Source organism: Heloderma suspectum, chromosome 4, assembly GCF_057233095.1.
Source record: "Heloderma suspectum isolate Gila_16-S chromosome 4, 16-S_ref, whole genome shotgun sequence".
NCBI lineage: Eukaryota > Metazoa > Chordata > Lepidosauria > Squamata > Helodermatidae > Heloderma > Heloderma suspectum.
The window spans coordinates 12574041-12596738 of record NC_139461.1 but is presented as its reverse complement, the minus strand read 5'-3'; the positions used below and the strand labels follow the sequence as shown (position 1 = coordinate 12596738).

At 41.6% G+C, this 22698-nt stretch overlaps 1 protein-coding gene across 36 annotated transcripts in view; it reads right to left on the bottom strand.

Moving 5' to 3' along the window:
* Positions 1-22698, bottom strand: part of PTK2 (protein tyrosine kinase 2) — a 332755-nt gene that overhangs the window by 40922 nt on the left and 269135 nt on the right. For all 36 annotated transcript variants that reach the window (XM_084848676.1, XM_084848672.1, XM_084848681.1 and 33 more), the window contains 3 exons: positions 21178-21267; positions 16182-16386; positions 8516-8627 (listed from right to left, as the gene is read on the bottom strand). In XM_084848676.1, the coding sequence (XP_084704802.1) occupies positions 8516-8627; positions 16182-16386; positions 21178-21267 (407 nt within the window). The remainder of the gene's footprint in view (positions 1-8515; positions 8628-16181; positions 16387-21177; positions 21268-22698) is intronic.

The following is a 22698-nucleotide window of genomic DNA, read 5'->3' as shown; positions in this document are numbered from 1 at the left end:
GACACTCTCCAGGGACCAAAGGATTGCTCTCTAAATCAATCTATTTTTAAAATGTTAATTGACTAAAAAGATGATCCGGGTTAGCTGGACAATAGTTTTGACACAAACAATTATTACAAGTATTTAGAAAAATTGCAGATGGCATGCACTACCTTAAGAGATGTTCTGCATTTTCTCTCATATAGGAGGGAATGGCCGTTCTAACTTCATGCCTGTGTGCACATGTGTGCACCATCTAAAAGCAAAGGAATTATGCTTCTTGCTTCAGAATTATTGCTTTTCTCCTTATGCAAATTTAATCCATTAATTAACTAAAGCTCTTATAATTAAATCAACTAAGATTTTTTAAAAAGTAGGTGATGGCCCTAGAAATTATGCTAAAGATTTCAGCCTGTGATGAAACATACATCTGGAAACTCAAAGCACTCACTTGAATGAGAAGTTGATCAAAATCAGAATTCAAGGCATTTTGATTGATACTTCCTTTTAAGACAGGGGACTATCACGCTACAATCCTATACACATTTACCTGAGAGTAAGTCCCACTGAACTCAATGGGGCTTTCTTATGAGTAAGCATATACTCATAAGTATTGCACTGTCAGTTTCTTAATTCAAATCAAGCAATAATCGTTTGTATATCGAAGCTGACCCTCTCTGCATGCTTACCTTTGTCAAGAAAAAAAGAAGTTTAACACCTTCACTGCATTTTTATAGTGTGGTTAAATTATCAATAGCAGGATGCCAAAAAGTAACTTGATTTTGATACCGCTGTGAACCCTACAGATTGTGACTAAGTAAAGTACACCACTGCTTATGTTGTCTCTTGTGAAGTTTATGGAAGTTGAGACCTTCTCCCAGTACATTCAGATTCAAAATAAAAGGCAGAAAAGGTAATTAGAACACTTCACTGTCAGACATGCCAAAGCCCACCTTGATCCCAAAGAAAAGCACAGATACACGATTTCAAAACTATTACGTGCTAATCATGTCCCATTGCTCATTAATCACAGCTTTCAAAGGATTTAACAATGTGATTTTCTTAATGAAGCTGTAATTCTTCATTCATTATGTTAAAGAAAACTATCACATCCACTCAGATTAGTTCTAAGAATTTAACATTTAATGCCCTCAAACGATGCTGTTAGATACTAATGGCATCTTGTTATTACAACTTATGCCACTTATTTACTTTTGCAAATGCATATATTATTCAAGGCAATTTGTTCAAATTACCCAGTCAGTAAATCAGTACTCCCCTTCATGGATCACTGCCTTGTTGTGGCGAAGGGGCTTGCGTAACTCAGTGAAGCCATAAGCTATGCCGTGCAGGGCCACCCAAGACGGACAGGTCATGGCAGAGAGTTCTGACAAAATGTGGTCCACTGGAGAAGGAAATGGCAACCCACTCCAGTATTCTTGCCAAGAAAACCCCATGGAACGTATCACAAGGCTAAAAGATATGACGCCAGAAGATGAGCCCCTCAGGTCGGAAGGTGTCCAATACGCTACTGGGGAAGAGCAGAGGGTATTTCCAAGTAGCGCCAGAAAGAGTGAAGCGGCTGGGCCAAACCCGAAAGGACACTCAGCTGTGGATGTGTCTGGTGGTGAAAAGAAAATCCGATGCTGTAAAGAACAATATTGTTTAGGAACCTGGAATGTCAGATCAATGAATCAAGGTAAGCTGGAGGTGGTCAAACATGAGATGGCAAGATTGAACATCGACATCTTGGGAATCAGCGAACTAAAATGGACAGGCATGGGCGAATTTAATTCAGGTGACCATCATATCTACTATTGTGGGCAAGAATCCCTTAGAAGAAATGGTGTAGCACTCATAGTCAACAAAAGGGTGGGAAAAGCAGTACTGTGGTACAATCTTAAAAATGATAGAATGATCTCAGTACGAATCCAAGGCAAACCATTCAACATCACAGTAATTCAAGTCTATGCCCCAACCACTGAGGCCGAAGAAGCTGAGGTTGATCGGTTCTATGAAGACCTACAACACCTTCTAGAACTAACACCCAAAAAAGATGTCCTCTTCATCATAGGGGATTGGAATGCTAAAGTAGGAAGTCAAGAAATCATTGGGATAACAGGCAGGCATGGCCTTGGTGTACAAAACGAAGCAGGACAAAAGCTAATAGAGTTTTGCCAAGAGAACATGCTGATCATAGCAAACACTCTTTTCCAACAGCACAAGAGGCGACTCTACACATGGACATCACCAGATGGTCAATATTGAAATCAGATTGATTATGTCCTTTGCAGCCAAAGATGGAGAAGCTCCATACAGTCAGTCAAAACAAGACCTGGAGCTGACTGTGGCTCAAATCATGAGCTGCTTCTTGCAAAATTTCGGCTTAAATTGAAGAACGTCGGGAAAACCACTAAACCGTTCAGGTATGACCTAAATCATATCCCTGATGAATATACAGTGGAGGTGAGGAATAGATTTCAGGGATTAGACCTGATAGACAGAGTGCCTGAGGAACTATGGACGGAGGTCCGTAACATTGTTCAGGAGGCAGCAACGAAATCCATCCCAAAGAAAAAGAAATGCAAGAAAGCAAAGTGGCTGTCCGATGAGGCTTTACAAGTAGCTCACGAAAGAAGGGAAGCGAAAAGCAAGGGAGAAAGGGGAAGATATACCCAACTGAATGCAGAGTTCCAGAGAATAGCAAGGAGAGACAAGAAGGCCTTCTTAAATGAACAATGCAAAGAAATCGAGGAAAACAACAGAATGGGAAAGACTAGAGATCTCTTCAAGAAAATTGGAGATCTCAAGGGAACGTTTTGTGCAAAGACGGGCATGATCAAGGACAAAGAAGGCAGGGACCTAACAGAAGCAGATGAGATTAAGAAGAGGTGGCAAGAATACACAGAAGAACTATACAGGAAAGATCTGAATGTCCCTGATAGCCATGATAGTGCGGTCACTGAACTTGAGCCGGACATCCTAGAGAGTGAAGTCAAGTGGGCCTTAGGAAGCATTAGTAACAACAAAGCTAGCGGAGATGACAGTAGGTTCCAGCTGAGCTATTTAAAATCCTAAAAGATGATGCTGTTAAAGTGCTGCATTCAATATGCCAACAAATCTGGAACACTCAACAGTGGCCACAAGACTGGAAAAGGTCAGTTTACATTCCAATTCCAAAGAAGGGCAATGCCAAAGAGTGTTCAAACTACCGCACAATTGCGCTCATTTCACATGCCAGCAAGGTGATGCTCAAAATCCTACAAGCTAGGCTTCAGCAGTATGCGAACCGAGAACTACCGGAAGTACAAGCTGGGTTTCGAAGAGGCAGAGGAACTAGAGATCAAATCGCCAACATTCGCTGCATCATGGAGAAAGCAAGAGAATTCCAGAAAAACCTCTATTTCTGCTTCATTGACTACGCTAAAGCCTTTGATTGTGTGGATCACAACAAACTGTGGCAAATTCTGAAAGTGATGGGAGTACCAGACCACCTTACCTGTCTCCTGAGAAACCTGTACGAGGGTCAAGAAGCAACAGTAAGAACCAGAAATGGAACAACCGATTGGTTCAAAATTGGGAAAGGAGTACGACAAGGCTGCATATTGTCACCCTGCTTATTTAACTTATATGCAGAGTACATCATGAGAAATGCCGGGTTGGATGAATCAGAGGTCGGAATTAAGATTGCTGGGAGAATTATCAACAACCTCCGATATGCAGACGATACCACCTTAATGGCAGAAAGCGAAGAGGATCTCAAGAGCCTCTTGTTGAGGGTGAAAGAGGAGAGTGCAAAAGCTGGTTTGAAACTCAACATTAAAAAAACGAAGATCATGGCATCTGGCCCTATCACTTCCTGGCATATAGAAGGGGAAGAAATGGAAGCAGTGACAGATTTTACTTTCTTGGGCTCCAAGATCACCGCAGATGGTGACTGTAGCCATGAAATTAAAAGACGCTTGCTCCTTGGGAGGAAAGCTATGGCAAACCTAGACAGCATAGTAAGAAGCAGAGACATCACCTTGCCGACAAAGGTCCGTGTAATCAAAGCTATGGTTTTCCCAGTAGTAATGTATGGCTGTGAGAGCTGGACTATAAGGAAGGCTGAGCGCCGAAGAATTGATGCTTTCGAACTGTGGTGCTGGAGAAGACTCTTACGAGTCCCCTGGACTGCAAGCAGGTCAAATCAGTCCATCCTAAAGGAAATCAACCCTGAGTGCTCATTGGAAGGACAGATACTGAAGCTGAAGCTCAAATATTTTGGCCACCTAATGCGAAGAGAAAACTCCCTGGAAAAGACCCTGATGCTGGGAAAGACTGAAGGCAAAAGGAGAAGGGGACGGCAGAGGATGAGATGGCTAGATAGCATCACTGATGCAATGAATATGAACTTGAGCACGCTCCGGGAGAGAGCGGAGGACAGGAAGGCCTGGCGTTCTATGGTCCATGGGGTCACGAAGAGTCGGACATGACTGAACGACTGAACAACAACAACAACAAATCAGTACTGATCAGATGACTCAATTACAGTCCAGTACCAACATTTCATTCATTTTAATTCATAGCCTACTCTATCCTGGTGGGTCAAGCAAGGGTAACTATAGGTTAAGAACAGAATGTACAATAATCTATTAAAATTCAATTATAACAGTTAAAACATTACAGAACCCTTTCTGAGCTGAGCCATAGCCTTCCAAAGCCTGTCCAAGTCTTACAGGACTTCCAAAATAATTCCAAATGCATTCCATACTCCTCCACGGCCTCCTCACCATTAGTACAGGTTCAGCTTATGACCTTACTCACATGTGAACCATGAGACCATCAATCCATCCAGTCCATTACTGCCTACTCTGACAGACAGCAGTGCTCCGGAGTCTCAGGAAGGGGTCTTTCCCAGCTATCATATCTAAACATTTCTTGACTGGAGGTGCCAGGGGTTGAACTTAGGACCTTGCAGCATGGAAAACATGTGCTCTACCACTGCGTGAGAGGCCCTTCCCACCTTATCTGCATCTGATCTCCAGACACTGGCAGCTCATTCACATTTTATGCAAAATAAGTATTTGTTGCATATGCAGCAGAGTTTGCAGCAGTAAACAGCTTAACATGTGAAGGGAAACGATGTGTTTCTAAGCATGCAGTATTCATGCATCAGGAAGCTATATACGCAGTGAGTATCCTTGTTGCCTAACATTTGAATTTGCCCTGAGTGAACACCAAAGATCAGAAAAGGCAGCGCTAGGTGTCACCAGCACATTGAAGGGACTGGACTCCATGTTTCTGTATAGCTTCATAAAAACTGAAGGGGAGCCAGGGCAAAGATCATCCCTTGCAAGATTCCACAGGGAAGGTCCTACCAGCAGGGTAACAATTATTCAATAGGATGCTGTGGGACATTTCTGCCAAGAACAAATACAACGATTCAAGAGTAGTCTCATGAACACTTGCCAGGTCCCTAAATTGTGTTAACATCATCTTGTGATGAGCAGCTTTAGAGTAACATTCAGCCAATGTATGTTCTTAATCATCCATACTCCTTGTCAACTTGAGCCAGTCAAAGCCTGTTGGACTTTAGGAGCGGGAAAATAGTTAAGGATTAGTAACACTTGCATGCTGACCAAACTCTATGTTCATATCCACTTTTGCTCTTCACCATACTGCATCCATTCTGATGTAAGGGTCCCTTTGATGTGCATCTTACCTAAGCTATCTGAACTAAAAACACAGAGTGCTTAATATGCACACATGTGTGGGTGGTGCATTATTACATACTGAACTGAAAAGGAGTTCTTTTGAGAGTTCTCTCTCAAAAATGTTCTCCCGAGCAATAACTTATCTATAGTGAGTAAACAAACAAATACACAAGGAAAAATCACTCTCTCACACACACACACACACACACACACACACACACCACCACCACCAACAACAACAACAGAACAGTAAGAAACGGCTTTTGGAACTGTTAAATGGCCTGCTCTCTCAGAGCAACTTGACTGCCCCAGAGAGAGCTTGTTTGCTTGACTGATCCTTGCCTAGCCTCTGCACCCCATCCTAAGCATTTCCATGACCCATCTACTTGGTTTAAATTTCTGTTCCCAGTCTTGCCAATGTATCCACTCTGCTGGTCCCTCCCAGATTCAATCCCACAGCTCCTCTGCCCTGGCTTCATCTTGCACTGACAAGCATTTTGATCATGTAAGGTATACACTGTGAAGGATCTGAAATCAGCTCCTGAGAGCCAACCAAGAACCCAGGCGTGCTTGTTGTACTCCTGACCAGTGGTGTAGTGGTAAATTCGGAAGTACTGACACTCACCGTGAGAGTCCCCATAGACACACCCCCAAGCAAAGTCCAAAAATGCAGGCAGCTGTGTTGATTCATATCAACAAACCCATTTTCACCATTTTCATCTCCACTATGAACAGGTCTTTTGTAAAGCGAATGGGTCTTAACTTCCCATTCAGGGCCAAGTCACCGCAACATACTTCGCGTTATAACAGGGAACAATATATTGTTGCTAGGGAAATTCAATCCTCCCCATCTCCCACCCTGATGAAAATTAAAATTTATGACAGGTTTCATTTCCGGTCTACTAGAATTTGATGTGGGCTAGGAAATGTGGCTGTCTTGACACAGTAAAGGGTTGAGTTCATATACAGACGCATATATTTTATTTACATGAAAAACTGTTTAGAATGAAAAAAAAGTATTTTAATTATAAGAATTCATTCCCACACACCTTTCATGCTTGATACAGAAAATAAAAAGTTAGACTGCTGGCTGAGGCTCTGTCCCCTCTCCCACCAAAAAGAGGAATGCCCATAAGGTGAAACCTCCTTTTATATCTTTAGATTTATGACTGTTATTATACCCAACATCATACTTGGCAACTATTAAGTTTTTCGCTGACTGACTGGTTATCATAAGGTGGTCTAGTTCCTTCTATGCCCTTTACTCTTAATCTATGTGCCTCCCATCTACTAATGCTGTTTTTGACACCTTTGTCAATTCCAGAGAAACTCGGAAAGTCCTCCACGTCTCCTTAATCATCCTGCCTCTGTACCCTGTGGTTGGCAATATATCTAAAAAAGGTTCATTAACCACAAGCTTTCCCCCATAAACCTCTCCCTTTTTCAAAGTCAAAGGATGACTCTAAACAAGCACTTCCCAAAATTCACTCTGGCTCAGACTAGGCTCACAGAACCAATATTTTATCAGGCTTACTAATCTTTGATTCTCTTAGCTATTCCACCCTATGCTGCTCTTAAATGTAAGCAAAAACTTTATGGCAGGCTCATATAGCTATCTGCCTTAAATAAGCTCAGTTACAATGCCTTTTAACCTTCTTACACCCCTCTGTGTGACAATTGCAGCTAAACTCAGAGGGAACAGGGACTTCTGAGGGGTGGTGCCAGATGACATTAGCATCCCTGCTAATTAAAAAATACCACTGCTGCTTTCTTGTGAGTCCTGGCTCCACTACACCAGTGCTCCTGACACACAGGCTCTAAGATGCATTGTAGAAATTCGCTGGAGAAATGTACGTCGGGGTGAAAAACATGGTGAGAAGCAGCAACTGGCAGTGATGCTGAGGCTTGGAATGAAAACAGATGTAAGCAAAACAGCTGCAAATGGTCTCATTATCCACAGAGCAAGGAATCTGCCGCAGCATAAAGTAGAATGGAATGAACTCATTTCTAAATGATTTGCCATTATGTCATAAACGTAACTTTATGGATGTCAGGGACTCTCACCAGTCAGTTATATACGAGAAGAGTGACAAGACAAAAAGACAAATGTTTAATCCCCAGGCAAAATGTTATAGGCAAGTTGTGTTACCTGAGAGAAGGGAATCTAAAGAGGAAAATGAGAATGCAAAGAACAGTAACTAGCCATTTGACCTATCAACACCAAAACTGCAATTGCTATCAGACCTAATTCATGGCTTTATAGATGTTTCAGGTGGACCTGCCAAAAACAGTACCAAGTTCCAGCAAAGAAGTTAACAGGATGAAAGCCAAAGAACCCCATTGGAAACATATTACAGCCAGAGATTAGCAGAAGAACACTTATTTTCCAAATTTCAGTTAACAGATTATTAGTTACTATATATGATGAGCATAATTTGTATATTGTTTTCATTCACTTATGTGTTTTATAGTACTTGTATAGTATTTTTCAACTTTAAAATTCTTACTCTCATGTGTGGAATAAATTGAGTTAGCCATTAAAGGGTATGCATCTAAAAGTCATGAGAACTGAGTAGCAACTATTCTGTATTTCCTACTACTTCTATCTTTAGCATATTTTCATTAGGGTTTTTCAAAAGGACTTCTGCAACAATGGATAAAAATGTGTTCTTTTGTTATTTTTTTAACGTTATAATGGTTGCCTGGAGTTTAACAATGGGGATTCAAAGACATGTGGCATGTGTGTTGGCTCACCCCCACCCCCTGTGTTAAAGGCTAGTGGAACAAAGCAGTTACACTATTTTAGTAGAAAGGGTATGAGAGAAGCCCATCTCCAGTACCTTGGGAGGAGCCTCATCCGATCCTCCTGAATCCCAGGACACCGTAACTTGTCGTCTTGATTCCATTCTCATTCGTTCCTCTTGCTGCAGCTTCTCTTCCTCCAGTATTGTACTAAAGGGAAAATAAATGCTGCACTGAAGATAAATGACATTCTGGCTCAGAATGTAATAGATGTCGTCCTCAAGTCTCCTCCAAGCGCATTCCCCAAACCAATGGTTCCAGACTGCAGACTAGTAAGGAATTTGCTAGACAAATATGTCTTCTTTTTAGACAGCAATAGAAACGGTTAGGCTTTATAAGACTAATAATGGGGAGGAGAAGTGGGGGTGGGGGAAGCATGCCTTTGCAAAATTAGCAACTGGCTATTGAAACATAAGACTCTTAAAACACCAAGACATATGGCAATGAGAGATATATTTAGAAAGTTACGGGTGATCCCACAGAAGAACATATACATATACATATATATTCCTTCCTTCCTTCCTTCATTCATTCACATTCCTTTTGATCTAATGGCACCAGTGTAATTATACTGAGGTAATTAATCAAGCACATACTTGCTTGAAAACATTCATACTCGACATGAAAAATAAGACTACCACATCTCTGAAAAGGCAGAAACAAGCTTCAGTTTTTCTCTCTTATGGAAGAGAGACAGACCTTCAGTTCTACCAGCAAGTTAAATGTCGTTTCAGACTTTCAAAGTTGAATCTAAAATGTTCTCATTGCTTACTTTTAACCTTTACTACCAGACAAATTCAACAAACCAAAAACTGTGATAGTTGCCTGGCTTCTATCAGAGAACAGAAAAAAGAAAGCAAGAATTTCAACCCCTGTTCCTCAACTACTTACCACCTCTTTGCTACTTGATGTTCTGCTGCCTCCTCAGAAACTCCCTCCCCTTCCTGCCATAGAAATTACTATGCTTGGACATTAGCCATCTTGAAAAGACTTGGGATGCAGTTTTCTAGATTTACTAAGCAGTTACAGAATCTTATGCTACATGTATTTGTAGGAGTTTGAAGTTGAGCTGATAATTTCCGCACTGGTCTCTCCAGAGCCACAAGCTAATCAGTTTGGCACTGGAGCAACTCCTGTGCTTTGGATGCCAGTCAGGAGTTTCTAAAGGCTGTTCAAAATTTACATCCTTTCTGTCTAGCTCCCCCAGTTAATCACCTGGAATAAGTAATGAAAGGCATGAGATCAGTTGCCTTAGTCCATTGCTCATTTCAAAAATAAATTCCTCCTTGATTGGCTATTAGATTCACCTGCTTTGCTCTGCCAAATGTAAAACCACTCCACAGTTTCTATATGGGTGGAGGAGGACAAAACCTAGATAGCAATTTATTTCATCTGGTTACTGAAAATATGTGGGTTTTGAACGTGCTGCCCTGCAATCTCAGTACATCACTCTGTTGGCTCCATACTAACATGCCCCACTACCACCAAGCCAGTGCATATTTTTCTGATGCACACTCCAGGAGCAAGACAACAGGTAGAATAGAGCTGGAGACACACAAGAGTTTTTAAATGAGTTGAATGAGGTTTGAAAAGAGCTTCACTTATTATGGCACACACACATTTCTTGACATGGTCAAACAAGTTTGGCATGTTTCTGAAAACAATAAAAACCCTTGCAAAAATACGATAAGTGCATACTTCAGCCTTCCCGGGTGTGGTGCCCTCCAGACATTGTTGGCTACAACTCCCATCAGCCACAGCAATCATGTTCAGTGGCCAAGGATGATGGCAGGTGTAGTCCAAAACATCTGGAGGACAATATGTTGGGGAAGGCTGATATATAACATGAGCAGCAATCCCACTCTCTAACTACCTCCACCGATCTGGGGAAAAAAATTACCATCTATCTAGCTTAATTTATATAACTTTAGTGAAACATTCCTACTTGATTTCCCTTCTTCAGCAACAAGATTTACCCCACCTTTTCTGACACCCTTGTTAACCACCAAAATTCCAGCAGTAGATTTGTGTTATGAGTCATTTTATGCCATCTGCATACAACTCCAAACTCCAAGGAACTTGTTTCCATGCACATAAAACAACCCATTTATTTCTCAAGATTACTTTGTTGTTTAAAAGACTGGATGGAACATTTTGCCCTCAATATAATTGGGTTAGGATGGAGGAAGTGTGTGTTGAGGGGAGCTTGTCACCACAGCACACGAACTCTTTAGAAGTCACAAGTAGAGGAGACAGACAATGGAAAATATGCAAGAGTCACAAAAATGCCTGCTTACTGCCAGCTAAAAAGGAATCCTGCATTCTTAAGCCACTTGTCTGGCCATCTATCTATGCTCATCGCCATGGTGTCTCTGACACTTGCCTTAGAAATATTAAGTCTAAACAGATGTGGCAAGAATTCATGTTATTTTTCACCTTCGGATTTAGGCGTTTCCCTTTCCTTTAAGTCAAGCCCCCCCCCACACACACACACACAGATATACATACACACAGACACTATATAGTGTGTGCCTTAAGGAACTGCTAGCACGCACTCTGCCCTGGTTCCTCCAAAACAGGTTTGCCTATGTGCTAGGGAGCTGTGAGGTTCTGACAATTTTTATTTGTAAAAGGAAAGAAGCTTTTAACTCTGCCTTGAGGTCATGCCTCCCTCCACTTCCAAGGACAGAGAAACTTGTGGATCCCAGGCCAAGGGTGGTTACTCAGCTGACAACTCCTTGAGAATGGCTTGCTGAGAATTGTCAGCAAGCCACTCTCAAGGCGGATCAGGCTACCACCATTCTCTCCACTCCTTCCAAAAAGTGGCCAACCGGCAAAAGGAGCTTCAGACCAATTCTCTAACCCCACGTGTGGTAGCTAGCTGTGGTTACCAGTGGCAAGGGAAATATATTTTGCACATATGCAAAAATACTCTTTCATTATTCTGGTAATCCAAATGCCTAGCTGAACCATGGAATGGCATACAGATTCCTGGTCTAACTCCCGGTCAGTGCTGGCTTAGATGGAGCCCCAGTTCCAATGCCTGGGGAAAGCCTTTAAAATGAGGGGAATCAAGGCAACCCTACCCCCAAATCCTGAGCAGCTGAAATGGAGCCAATACTCAGATTTCATTTATTATTATTTTATTTATTTAAAACATTTATATACCGCCCTAAATCGTTAAGATCTCAGGGCGGCGTGCAGATAAACTCAGTTTAAATAGTATAAAACAATAAATAATTTACACAGTTAAAAACATATTCAACCATGAACAAGCTAATACCAATTAAAATCTGAAGCAATAAAACAGTTAAAACAATCTGCTACTTTAGGGAATGCATTTTAGCCCTCAAAGGCTTTGGTAAAAAGCCACGTTTTTACTTGGCACCAAAATGAGACCAATGTCTGCACCAATGGGGCCTCCAAGGGGAGGGCATTCCACAACCAGGGTGCCATAGCAGAGAAGGCCCTCTCCCACGTCCCACCATAGTGTATGTCTCGCACTGATGGGATGCAGAGGAGAGCTCCTCTAACAGATCGCAGGCATATATAGGGAGAGATGTGCCCTCAAATATCAAGGACCCAAACCATTTAGGGCTTTAAATGTCATCACCAAAACCTTGAATTCCGACTAGAAGCGTATTGTATTTTTGTGAACTGCCCAGAGGGCTTCGGCTACTGGGCGGTATAGAAATGAAATAAATAAATAAATAAATAAATTGTCGGCCAGTGCAATCCTTTTAAAACTGGTGTTATATGATTTTTATAAGATGTTCCAATCAGCAGTCTAGTTGCTGCATTTTGCACTAGCTGCAACTTCTGAGTCGTCTTCAAGGGCAGCCCCACATAAAGTGCACTGCAGTAGTCTAATCGGGAAGTTACCAACGCATGTACTACTGTGGCTAGGTTATCCCTGTCCAGGAAAGGCTGTAGCTGGTGGATCAGGAAAAGCTGGCCCCAAGTACTCCGGGCCACAGAGTCCACCTGGGCCTCCAGTGACAGGGATGGATCTAGGAGTACTCCCAAGCTACACACCTGCTCCTTCAGGGGGAGTGCAACCCCATCCAGGACAGGTTACTTACCCAATTCCCAGACTTGGGAACCACCAATCTACAGAGCTTTTGTCTTGTCAGGATTTAGCTTCAGTTTATTGGCCCTCATCCAGCCCATTACAGCCTCGAAGCACTCGTCCAGCACCTTCACCACCTCAGCCGACTCCGACGACAAGGAGAAATAGAGCTGAGTATCATCAGCATACTGGTGACACCCCACCCCAAAACTCCTAATGACCTCACCCAATGGCTTCATATAGATGTTGAACATCATGGGAGATAGAATAGAACCATGTGGCACCCCACAGCTTAATAGCCATGGGGTAGAACAGGAATCCCCCAATACTACTCTCTGGAATCAGCCCTGCAGGTAGGAGCGGAACCACTGTAGCACAGTGCTCCCAACTCCCATCCTGCAGAGCCGATCCAGTAAGACACCACGATCAATGGTGTCAAAAGCCACTGAGAGATCCAGGAAGATCAACAGGATAGCACTCCTCTTGTCTTTCACCCCGAGGAGGTCGTCAGTCAGAGCAACCAAGGCCGTTTCAATGCTGTACCCTGGCCTGAAAACAGACTGAAATGGGTCCAGATAATCAGTTTCCTCCAAGAACATCTGAAGCTGCCCAGCCACCACACGCTCAAGTACCTTGCCCCGAAAGGGAATATTAGATGGCTCTGTCTCTGCACTGACAAAAAGAGAGAGTGTGAAATGGAAATGACTGTGAGAAGCTTTAATATGCTCAAAGCAAAGAATTAAAAATAACACATAAAACTGCCTTTGTTTGGCCACTGGGAGGGTGAACATAGAAGGGAACAGCACAACGTCTGGAGATATTTTTGACTGTCCTTGATACAGCTGTTTTAATGCACTCTTAGCATTTTAAGGCTAGAATTCACAGGAGGTCAGGAAAGTCAGATTGAGCCATATTTTCCCAAACTGAATGTTATTTGTGGTACAGTAAGTAAGTAAGCTTACTTCAAGCTTCTCAGCTTGAAAGCATTCAGTATATTTCCTTAGAAAAGTGTATGCATTTGATTTGAAGTGGCTTCATTTTCAAGCAAAATACCATTAGCCTAGCTAACCTTAGTTATCCTTCACAATGCACTCCCTGCCCCCAAATGAATCACATTTAATTGTCTTCCTAAGTAAATAGCACCCAACTGACTGAAATATTCTCAATGTCCTTCAGACTGGTGTAGTGGGGTGGATCTGCAGAGTTGGGTATGGGGTGTAGGAATCCTGAGTTTAAATTTCTGTTCAGACATGAACTACTTGGCAAAGCTATTGCCAAGCCTTAGTTTCCATTCTGTAATATGAGATTTATATCGACCTTCCCCACATAAAAATGAACGAGTTAATTACAATTCATTCTAATTGCAAAAATACATGAAAATTCCGCAGCTCACTAAGCAATAAGATAAATTAAGGAGGAGAGCTCCTATCCATGACTGGCTACTAATGGGCAAGCTAGAGGAAGGGAATTTAAGAACTTAGAAATCTTTTGCTGCTCCAACATGATTTACTATCATTATGTTTTAAGCGAATTGTTTTTATTGCTATGACCTGCCTTGTGGCTAAGATGAAACAGGGAAATATAAATATTTTAATTAAACAAATAAATGCCAAAAGAAATCTGTGGTGTTGCACTTGGAGCAACCCACCATTAATTGGCCTGTGATCCATAACTTGAAGACCAATGGTTTAGTTATAACCCTGCTGGAGGAGAATGTGTTTGCTTACTTCAAGATCTCTTCTCCCCTTCAAATCCTATGATCCCTGGCACAAATCTGTATCAGTATAGACAGGACAGAGTATACGACTAATGCTTCATGTTATATTGCTCAAATGAAAAGTGGACAAAGCCACTGCTTGCACAAAACATCAAAGGCTTTCTCCCACAAAATTGTCTCTACAGGCAGGACAGGACAGGGAGGTTTAAAATGATGGCTGAACTCCTCACTTTGCGCTGCCCTCCCAGAATCTGGAGCCCCAGTATGTCAGATTCACAAAAGTAGCTCCTTCCTTGAGGGAAAGAATCCTCACCTAGCCTCTCACCTTTTTATATTGTTGCTAATGTTTTCTGTTCCTCCCCAGATAAACACCCAACTATCTATCTATCTATCTATCTATCTATCTATCTATCTATCTATCTATCTCCCAACACCAGCAGAGATAACTCCTTCTTCCTGGAAAGTATCCAGAAAAAAATGAACAACAACAGCAAACACAAAAAGAAAACAATCCAAACAACTGGGAAATGCTTGGTTTTGCAAGCGCATGGAAATAAGGTTTGAAATGTGCTCTCCTATGACTGCCCAGGGTCGCATTACCAGAAGAGAATTCTCAACCCTTCTAACTAAAAGGGCTGACATAGCCTTTATGGAGTGAAAGCGAGGCCAAGAGACCTTTGTGCAGAGAAGGTTGGAAAGAAAAAGGAAAAAAACGCCATGGAAGCGATTCAAAGCCTGATCAACTGAAACAGGAGACGTTGTTTACTTCAGGACCTGCAGGAAAAGCTTCAGCTATTTTTTTAGCTAGAGTATGAAAAGCAGGGATTCTGGGATGGTCCAGCTGTTCCCATATGCACCCACCTGAGCACTCAGATCAATATCTGAAGCCCTGCTCCCTATCCCTCCACTACCTTAGGTGTAGCAGGAAGACATGTACAACAGGGTCTTTTTAGTTGTAGCACCACAGTTATGGAATGCTCTCCTTAAGGGCAGGGTGAGGGGATATCTGCCTTTCCCCACCACTCGTCACCTTCTGATAGGCAATGAAAAACATTGGTTATTTCAAAGGGCATTTGGGAAGACACTGGCAGATTGGTTTACAGCTGCCAGTGTGGCTGTACTCTGATTTTGCACTGGGTGGGTGGGCGTCATCTGGCTGAGTTGTTGTCTTTGCTTTTATTATGTTTATGCTGTGCTGTATTGTTGCTATTTATTGCTATTATTACTACTTATTGCTATTATTACTACATCATTATCATTATTAGCTGCTTGGAAAGTATTTCTGGGAGAAAAGCAGAGTGAAAATTATTTTAACAAGAAATGAGGATTTAAGGCAATATCTGTACAGTGGCTCTAAAGGGGGATGGGGGCCCATCCAGCCCCTGCAGAGACATGAGTTCCAAAGTTTTAGCTGCAGAAGAACCACAGTCTGTGCTGTCTATACAGCCAAATTCAACTATAGGGAGCACTCTCCCGCCAAAATAAAAATAGCAAGTTAATAAAAATAGCAAGTTATCAATTAGTGATACTATGAAAACAAGCAAGATGGTCAGTATTAAAAAGGTGGGGCTTTTTGGAGGAAAAAGAGATAGATACGTGAATCCAAATACTTGGTCCAGAAACACCACTGGGCATGCAAGGGGCCCATATTGATAGAAGGGTATGAAACAGAATAAATGTATTACTGCTATTATTGGATTCATATCTCAGTTATTTCAATATGATTTATTTTTATGGCTTTAATTTAGAAATGGTGATAGTGGTAACTGACATAATAAAATCTGGTTTGCAATGGAATGCCATCATATCTCCTGTTCCAGGACACCCCACCCAACACAACCCTTCCAAAAACAATGTTTCCACAGAAAAAGATTAACTTATTACATTAGATGCAAGTAGACAAGAAATGTATTCTTACTTGAGTTGAGCTTTAAGTTCTGTAAATCTTGGTCGTCTGCTAGGGTCATATGCCCAACATTTGGTCATAAGGCTGTACAGAGTGGGAGGGCAGTTTGGAGGCATAGGCAACCGCTCACCATTCTCAATGCGTCCGATCACATCATTGTTCTTCACTCCTTGGAAGGGCTTTATACCATGCATTAAAATTTCCCACATACACACACCTGGGAAGTTTTTTAAAAAAGAAAAGAAAAAGAAACCGCTTTAGAAAGTGAGCAGTTTGAGTGAAATCGAGTATTTGGGAAGGAAGATATAGCCAGGTCAAACACTGAGGTAATAAAGTTTTTGAAAGAAAAGTTTACTCATCTATACAGGTCGTGAGGTGACTGAGTTGTCTAACGGGTAACAATAATGAGCTAGAAATTACACAAGCAAAACATAGTTCAATATTTGTTCAGAAATATGCCCAGGCAGACTATCACTTGTTCTAAACCATGAATATTCACCGTGGTATTTATACTTCAACCAAACAAGGGGATGATTCATTGGGATAACTGTAAGATCATGAAAAAGGCAAATGTTGCTCATGAGTAAATTCCCATAATCAGAGGTGACACGAGAGAAATCAGACACATCTAGGATAGCACCTCTTTTTGGCTATAGGCAGGATCAAGTTGCTACAATACCAAGAGAAGACATTCGCTAGGAGCAGTATCCAATGCGAAACTACCACTAACGTAAATTAACTTGCACTAACATAAATGACCTCTAGCGCAATGGCAATAGTGCTTGCTTGCGTGATGAGTTTCCCTGGAACACCCATCACACCAGCAAGCATTATTGCTGTTACAGTAGAGGTAATTCACACGAGTGCAACATAATTTACATTAGTGGTAGTGTTGTACTAGATACTGCTCTAGATTCTCAGCCTGAGATCAACAGGCTAGGGCCCCTCAATTTTATTAAACATCCAACATGATACATTTGTGGCACTTGAGAAACACCTGGGAAAATCTTGAACAGGACACTTGGAAAAATCAAAACACTTGGGAAAATCTTGAAAAAGACTGATAGGACATCCCCATCCAATGAAACTTCCTAACCTCCTAGATCTCAGAACTGAACTTCATGGTTCAGACCACAGAGTAAGCCAGCTGCAACTTCCCTAGAGAACAGGAATTCATAGGTAAGGAACATTTCCCTTTCTCCCAAGGTATCAGGAAGAAGCAATCATCGCATCTTTGATGTATAAATGTAGTATCATCCCTAGGATGGTTTTCTTAACCAACAGGTCACAGACAACATGGGCAGCACTTGGTCACAGCCTCCTTCCAAATGTTAATTTACTTAAAGCAATAAATAAATTTTAATTCATTTATTAATTTATTTTCAGCTAAAGTACTCTCAAGCTGGCGTGCGGCAATATACAGCACAAAAACTAAAATGGAACATCAGTAAATCTTTTAAAATTACAAAAATGCAAAGATAAATAATATTTTCAAATATAAAATGGCAGCATAAAATACTCATCACAAATCACAGCAACAAAGCAGTAATCAGCAGCATATTCAATAAGATTACATCAATTAAAAGCCACTTGGAACAGATAGATCTTCAAAGCCTTTTTGTATACCAGGAGTGATGGGGACAACCATAAACCACTTTTGGACGGAGTTTCACAAAGTATGGGCTCCTACTGAGAAGGCCTTGTCCCTGGCGCCTGCCAATCTAACCAATCTTAAAGGCTGGCCAGCAAACAGGGCCTCCAATGCCGACATCAAGGCATGTGCAGGCTCAACTGGGAGCATGTGGTCTTTCAAATAACTTGATTCCAAATGGTTTAGAGTTTTATTGGTCAAAACCAGCATGTTGAATTTAACCTCAAAATGCACTGGTAACCAGTACAACTTGCACAGAATTGGTGTAACATGTTCTGACCAACTAGCCCAAAGGAGCATCTGAGTGGCCACATTCAAACCAGCTGAAGTTTGAGTCATCTTCAAAGGATGCCCTATGGAGAGTGCATTACAGTAGTCTAGTCTAGTTGTAACCAGACTGGATGTGCTTCCTCTAGGCAGGGATGCAGTTGGCATACCATCCTAAGCTGGTAAAAGGCACTCCTGGCCACTGCCTCTGCTTGTGCTTCCACAGACCTCCGGGTGATGTATGCGAGATTATCGCATATTATCCTTAAAACAACTCTGAGGATACTTAGGCTGAGATATGGTGATTTGCTCAAGATGACCTGGAGATCCCCCTGACCAAGGGAAGATCTGATCTCAGGCCTCTCTAGTAAAAGTGCAATGTACTATCCACTGCACCACAAATGGTTCATACGATCATCATCGCTAAACAAGCCACAGCGTGTGCCAGGCACAATTTTCATAATCACCCACCCAACTGTGGCTTGTCGTGTCATCCAAACCTGGGAGGCATGGCTTGTTTGAGGGGGAGATAAGCCTTTCCCTCTCAAACAGGCCATGCCACCCATATTCAGACAATATGACAAGTCACGTCTGGGTGGGTGATTATGCAAATCACATCCAGCATGCACTGCAGCTTTAACATGCTACCATGGCTTGTTTAGCGATCATCATGCAAACTGGCCGATTGCATCACTACCGCCTCAGAAATGCAATGTCATAATTAAGGATGTGAATTGATTAAAACATTTTGGTTGATTAATTAGTTATTTAACTATCAACTGAATAAATTTATTTTTACCCAGAGCTTCAATATAGGTGACTTATTTGAGATACTTAAGTAGTGAGAGATGGTAACCTTATTTATAAATACAAAAGAACATAAGAAAAGCTATGCTGGATCAGACCAAAGGCCCATTTAGTCCAGCATTGTGTTCATGCAGTGGCCAACCAGCTGCCCACAGGAAACCCACAAGCAGGCCCACAATACACTGATTATTAGAATAAAAGGCCATCTTCAGCACTTTCTTTTAAAATTCATTTTACAGTATCACATCGAACAAAAGACTGCCTCAACCCCCCCCAAGTGTACCCTAAATTTTTAGCCCACTGATCAATCTAAAGGTTTAGATGATCAATGTACTAGCTGAACTTTTACTATTCTACTCAGAATGATAGAGGGTAAGCAGGCCTTGCTTCCCCTAATTTCCACAGACTTGTTCTTACTTGTGGACAGTTCTTGACAGCATGTCAGTTTGAGGTTAAGTTTCAACAAAGAAAAAAAAAAGTTTACCAAGAGACAAAGTAGTTTCAGTTGAAACTATGCTAACCTGCATAATCTGACAAAATTGCTTGGGGAGCTGTTAAAACAGCTGGGCTTTTCTACCCACAAGGCCTTTTGTATGCCCAATTAAAAAAAGAACATTACTGAAGAAAGAATACTCCAACTGAAGTACAGAGTAATTACTGTGGACTTTAAAGAACAAAGAAATAAGTTTATGTTGCACTCTTCTGTTGCTAGACACAGTGAGGTTGAAAGCATCCCACCAACTTGGCTTTTGCTCAGCTTGATCATTATAAGGGATGAATCCCTTAAGATGAATAAGAAGCCTCCCCATCTCTTGCCATGTACAGAAATAATAAATACAGAAGAATTGTTCTATAGAACATGTATGTCTGTATGCACGCATGTATTGTTTATACATATATGTATACACATACACACAAACCATCTAACCAATTTGGTCATGACCAAAAACAGAACCCAGAATGGGCTACGTAGATGAGGGGGTGGGGCTATGCTAATAAGTGTTAACATTTTATAATACTATTCATAAAATGCCATAGCAGCTTACAACACAAAACAATAAAAACAGCATCTAATAAAACAGGCGTCAAATCAATACGACTTCAACAAATAGCAGAACCAGCACAACAAACAGGATAAGTGGCATCAAAAAACAAAGCGCCCCTGAAAAAGCCATCTTCAGCTCCCTCTGGCAAGGAGGAGGCTAAACAACCTCTCTTGGGAGACAGTCCCAGAACGTCAGGGCTGCCAAGGAGAAGAGGCCTTGCTCCTTGTAGTGACTCATCTAGCCTCTGCATTAGATGGAACCTGGAGGAAGCCCTCATCAGAAGATTTTCAATGCCAGTGGGGGTTCAATGGGAGGAAGCATTCCCTGAGATCACCAAGACCCAGGTTTTTTAGGGCTTAAAGGTGAAAAACAAGTACTTTGAGTTTGGCCTAGAACCAAACAGGCAACAAGAACAGCTACTTCAAAACAGGCAAAAATAAAGGTACACCCATATGGGCAGGCTGCCATATTCTGCAAAGCAAAAGTTTCCAAACCAGCGCCACACCCAGAGTATTACTGTAGTCCAAAATGGAAGTAATCAAAGCACGTATAACAGTGGCCAGGTCCATCGTCCAGCAGTAGATGTAGCCAGTGTATCAGCCAAAGCTCATTGTCTTTTTATTATTTGTAAGCCCCTCCAGGTGGCTTTTTGGCTGAGGAGCGGGATGACAATATTCCAAGTACATAAAATAAATAAATAAAAGGCACTTTGGCCCACAGCCACCATCTGGGAGCAACAACGGGTCTAACAACGTCTCCAAAGTTTTAACATGGTCCTTACCGGAGAGATCAACCCTAACTGGAATAGGCATGACCCCAACCAACTGAATCATGGAGCCTTGATTACTGGGGTCACCATGAAGCAGATTTAGCCCCCATCCCCCACGGTATCCCCATTCCCATAAAAGAGAGAACGATCATCCTCCTATGAGATACGTAAATCACTATACTTGTCGTTGTGCTACAGTGAAAACAAAACCTGCCTTCCACTTTGATATTAGATGGCCCAGCCTCACTGCCAAAGATCCTACAGAAGGGTGCAATATGCTTCTGTGTGCAAAGTCCACAAAGGAACATTGCAACTCACACTCCCAAAGCCTTGTTATTATGACAACCTCTCCTTCCACATGTTCACAAAGATGAGGAATTCGCTAGTGTAAAACAAATGGTAGTGAAAGACTAGTATAAAAACAAACGGACCACAAATAGAACTCTTAATGAGGTGTTCATTACTTACCAAACATCCAGACATCACTGGCTGAGGTAAATCGTCGGAAGTTGATGGACTCTGGTGCCATCCACTTGATGGGCAATTTTCCTTTAGAAGCTATAAGGCACAGATGAACATAAGACCTCTTAATGATCTATGCTAAAGTATACTCAACTGATTACCTCCAAGAGTACACAGGTGGTCCTTTGGGCCCTCTGCAAAAAATATTATGTGCCACATTTCACGGAGATTGAATGCAGTGTTATGGAAACGCCTTTAGGGGCCAAAATGATTACGGTAAAGGCTGAGGAAGCTGCCTCACAGATGTACTTTCACATAAAGGTGGTTTTGTCCATTATTTCAAGATGTGTAAGTAACAGCAAGGGCTGAATACCTAAGACTACAGTCATGCTGAGCTGAGTCACATCCAATACTGATTTTATAATGCCCCTTCAGTTGTCCTTTTATTGGGCTCCTGCTGTACTCCCAACAAACTGCCCTGCTGTTACTTGCTTGTAGCAAGATTTGCTGTCAGCTGTTCTCTTTGGTACACACATGCATTCCTGCTTGTTCCAAGTTTACACACCTCATTTTTCACCAAGCTGGGCCAAGACCTGGATTATGTTGTTGAACATATAAAACAGAGGTCAAGAGGGCAGAATCCATGCAACTTGGCTCCCTAACCATTCATTGTGAAAAATCAGGTGTAGGTTTTCAAACAGACTGGCCAGTTTCCATCTTTTACAAGTGAATCAAGCTTCATTCATCTATCACCTGCAACTCATGCTGATATACCTTCAATCATGAGCAGAACTCCATACCTTTGAATATAGTTTGATAACGAACAAAAAGTCACAAAGAAAACCAGCGCAACTGGCACAAATATTTCCCCCCACTTTTGCCAAATGTAAATCAGATCATGTCATTTTATTTTAAAAACTGTATTGGACGTGCTTTTATTGCCACCTGCTAAAATTGTGGTTCTCTATTATGATGCAACTACCAAGATTATCTTAAATTGACTGAATTAGTAAATAATACATAAGGGGAACCCAAAAAGATCCCTGCTGGATCTATTCCCAACAGTGACCAACTGGATGCTTCTGGGAAGCATTAACAACAATCATTACCATTCATTTATTTCTATTCCACTGTTCTATTTTTGTACCCAGAGTGGCTTATAATAAATGCAAAACATCCAAAAACCAATATAGCAATAATAAAATCAGAATAAGCAGAAAACATGAAATGCAATTAACATTAAAATGGGCAGCATTTTAAAAACTACACATTAAAAGCACACCAAAATAGGCGTGCTTATGATTTCTGCCAAAAGACACTCAAACAGCAGGCCCTGTCAGATCTTGACTGGAAAGTTCTTCCAGAGCCATGGCACCGCCACAGAAAAGACCCTCTCACTCACGTTCACCCATCAGACACCTTGTTATGGCACCAAGAACATTAATCTTTCCTGGGTTTAGCCCAATATGTGCTATTCAGAATATACTGCCCCCAAACAAGGAGGCTCAATTTACTACCATGGCTAAT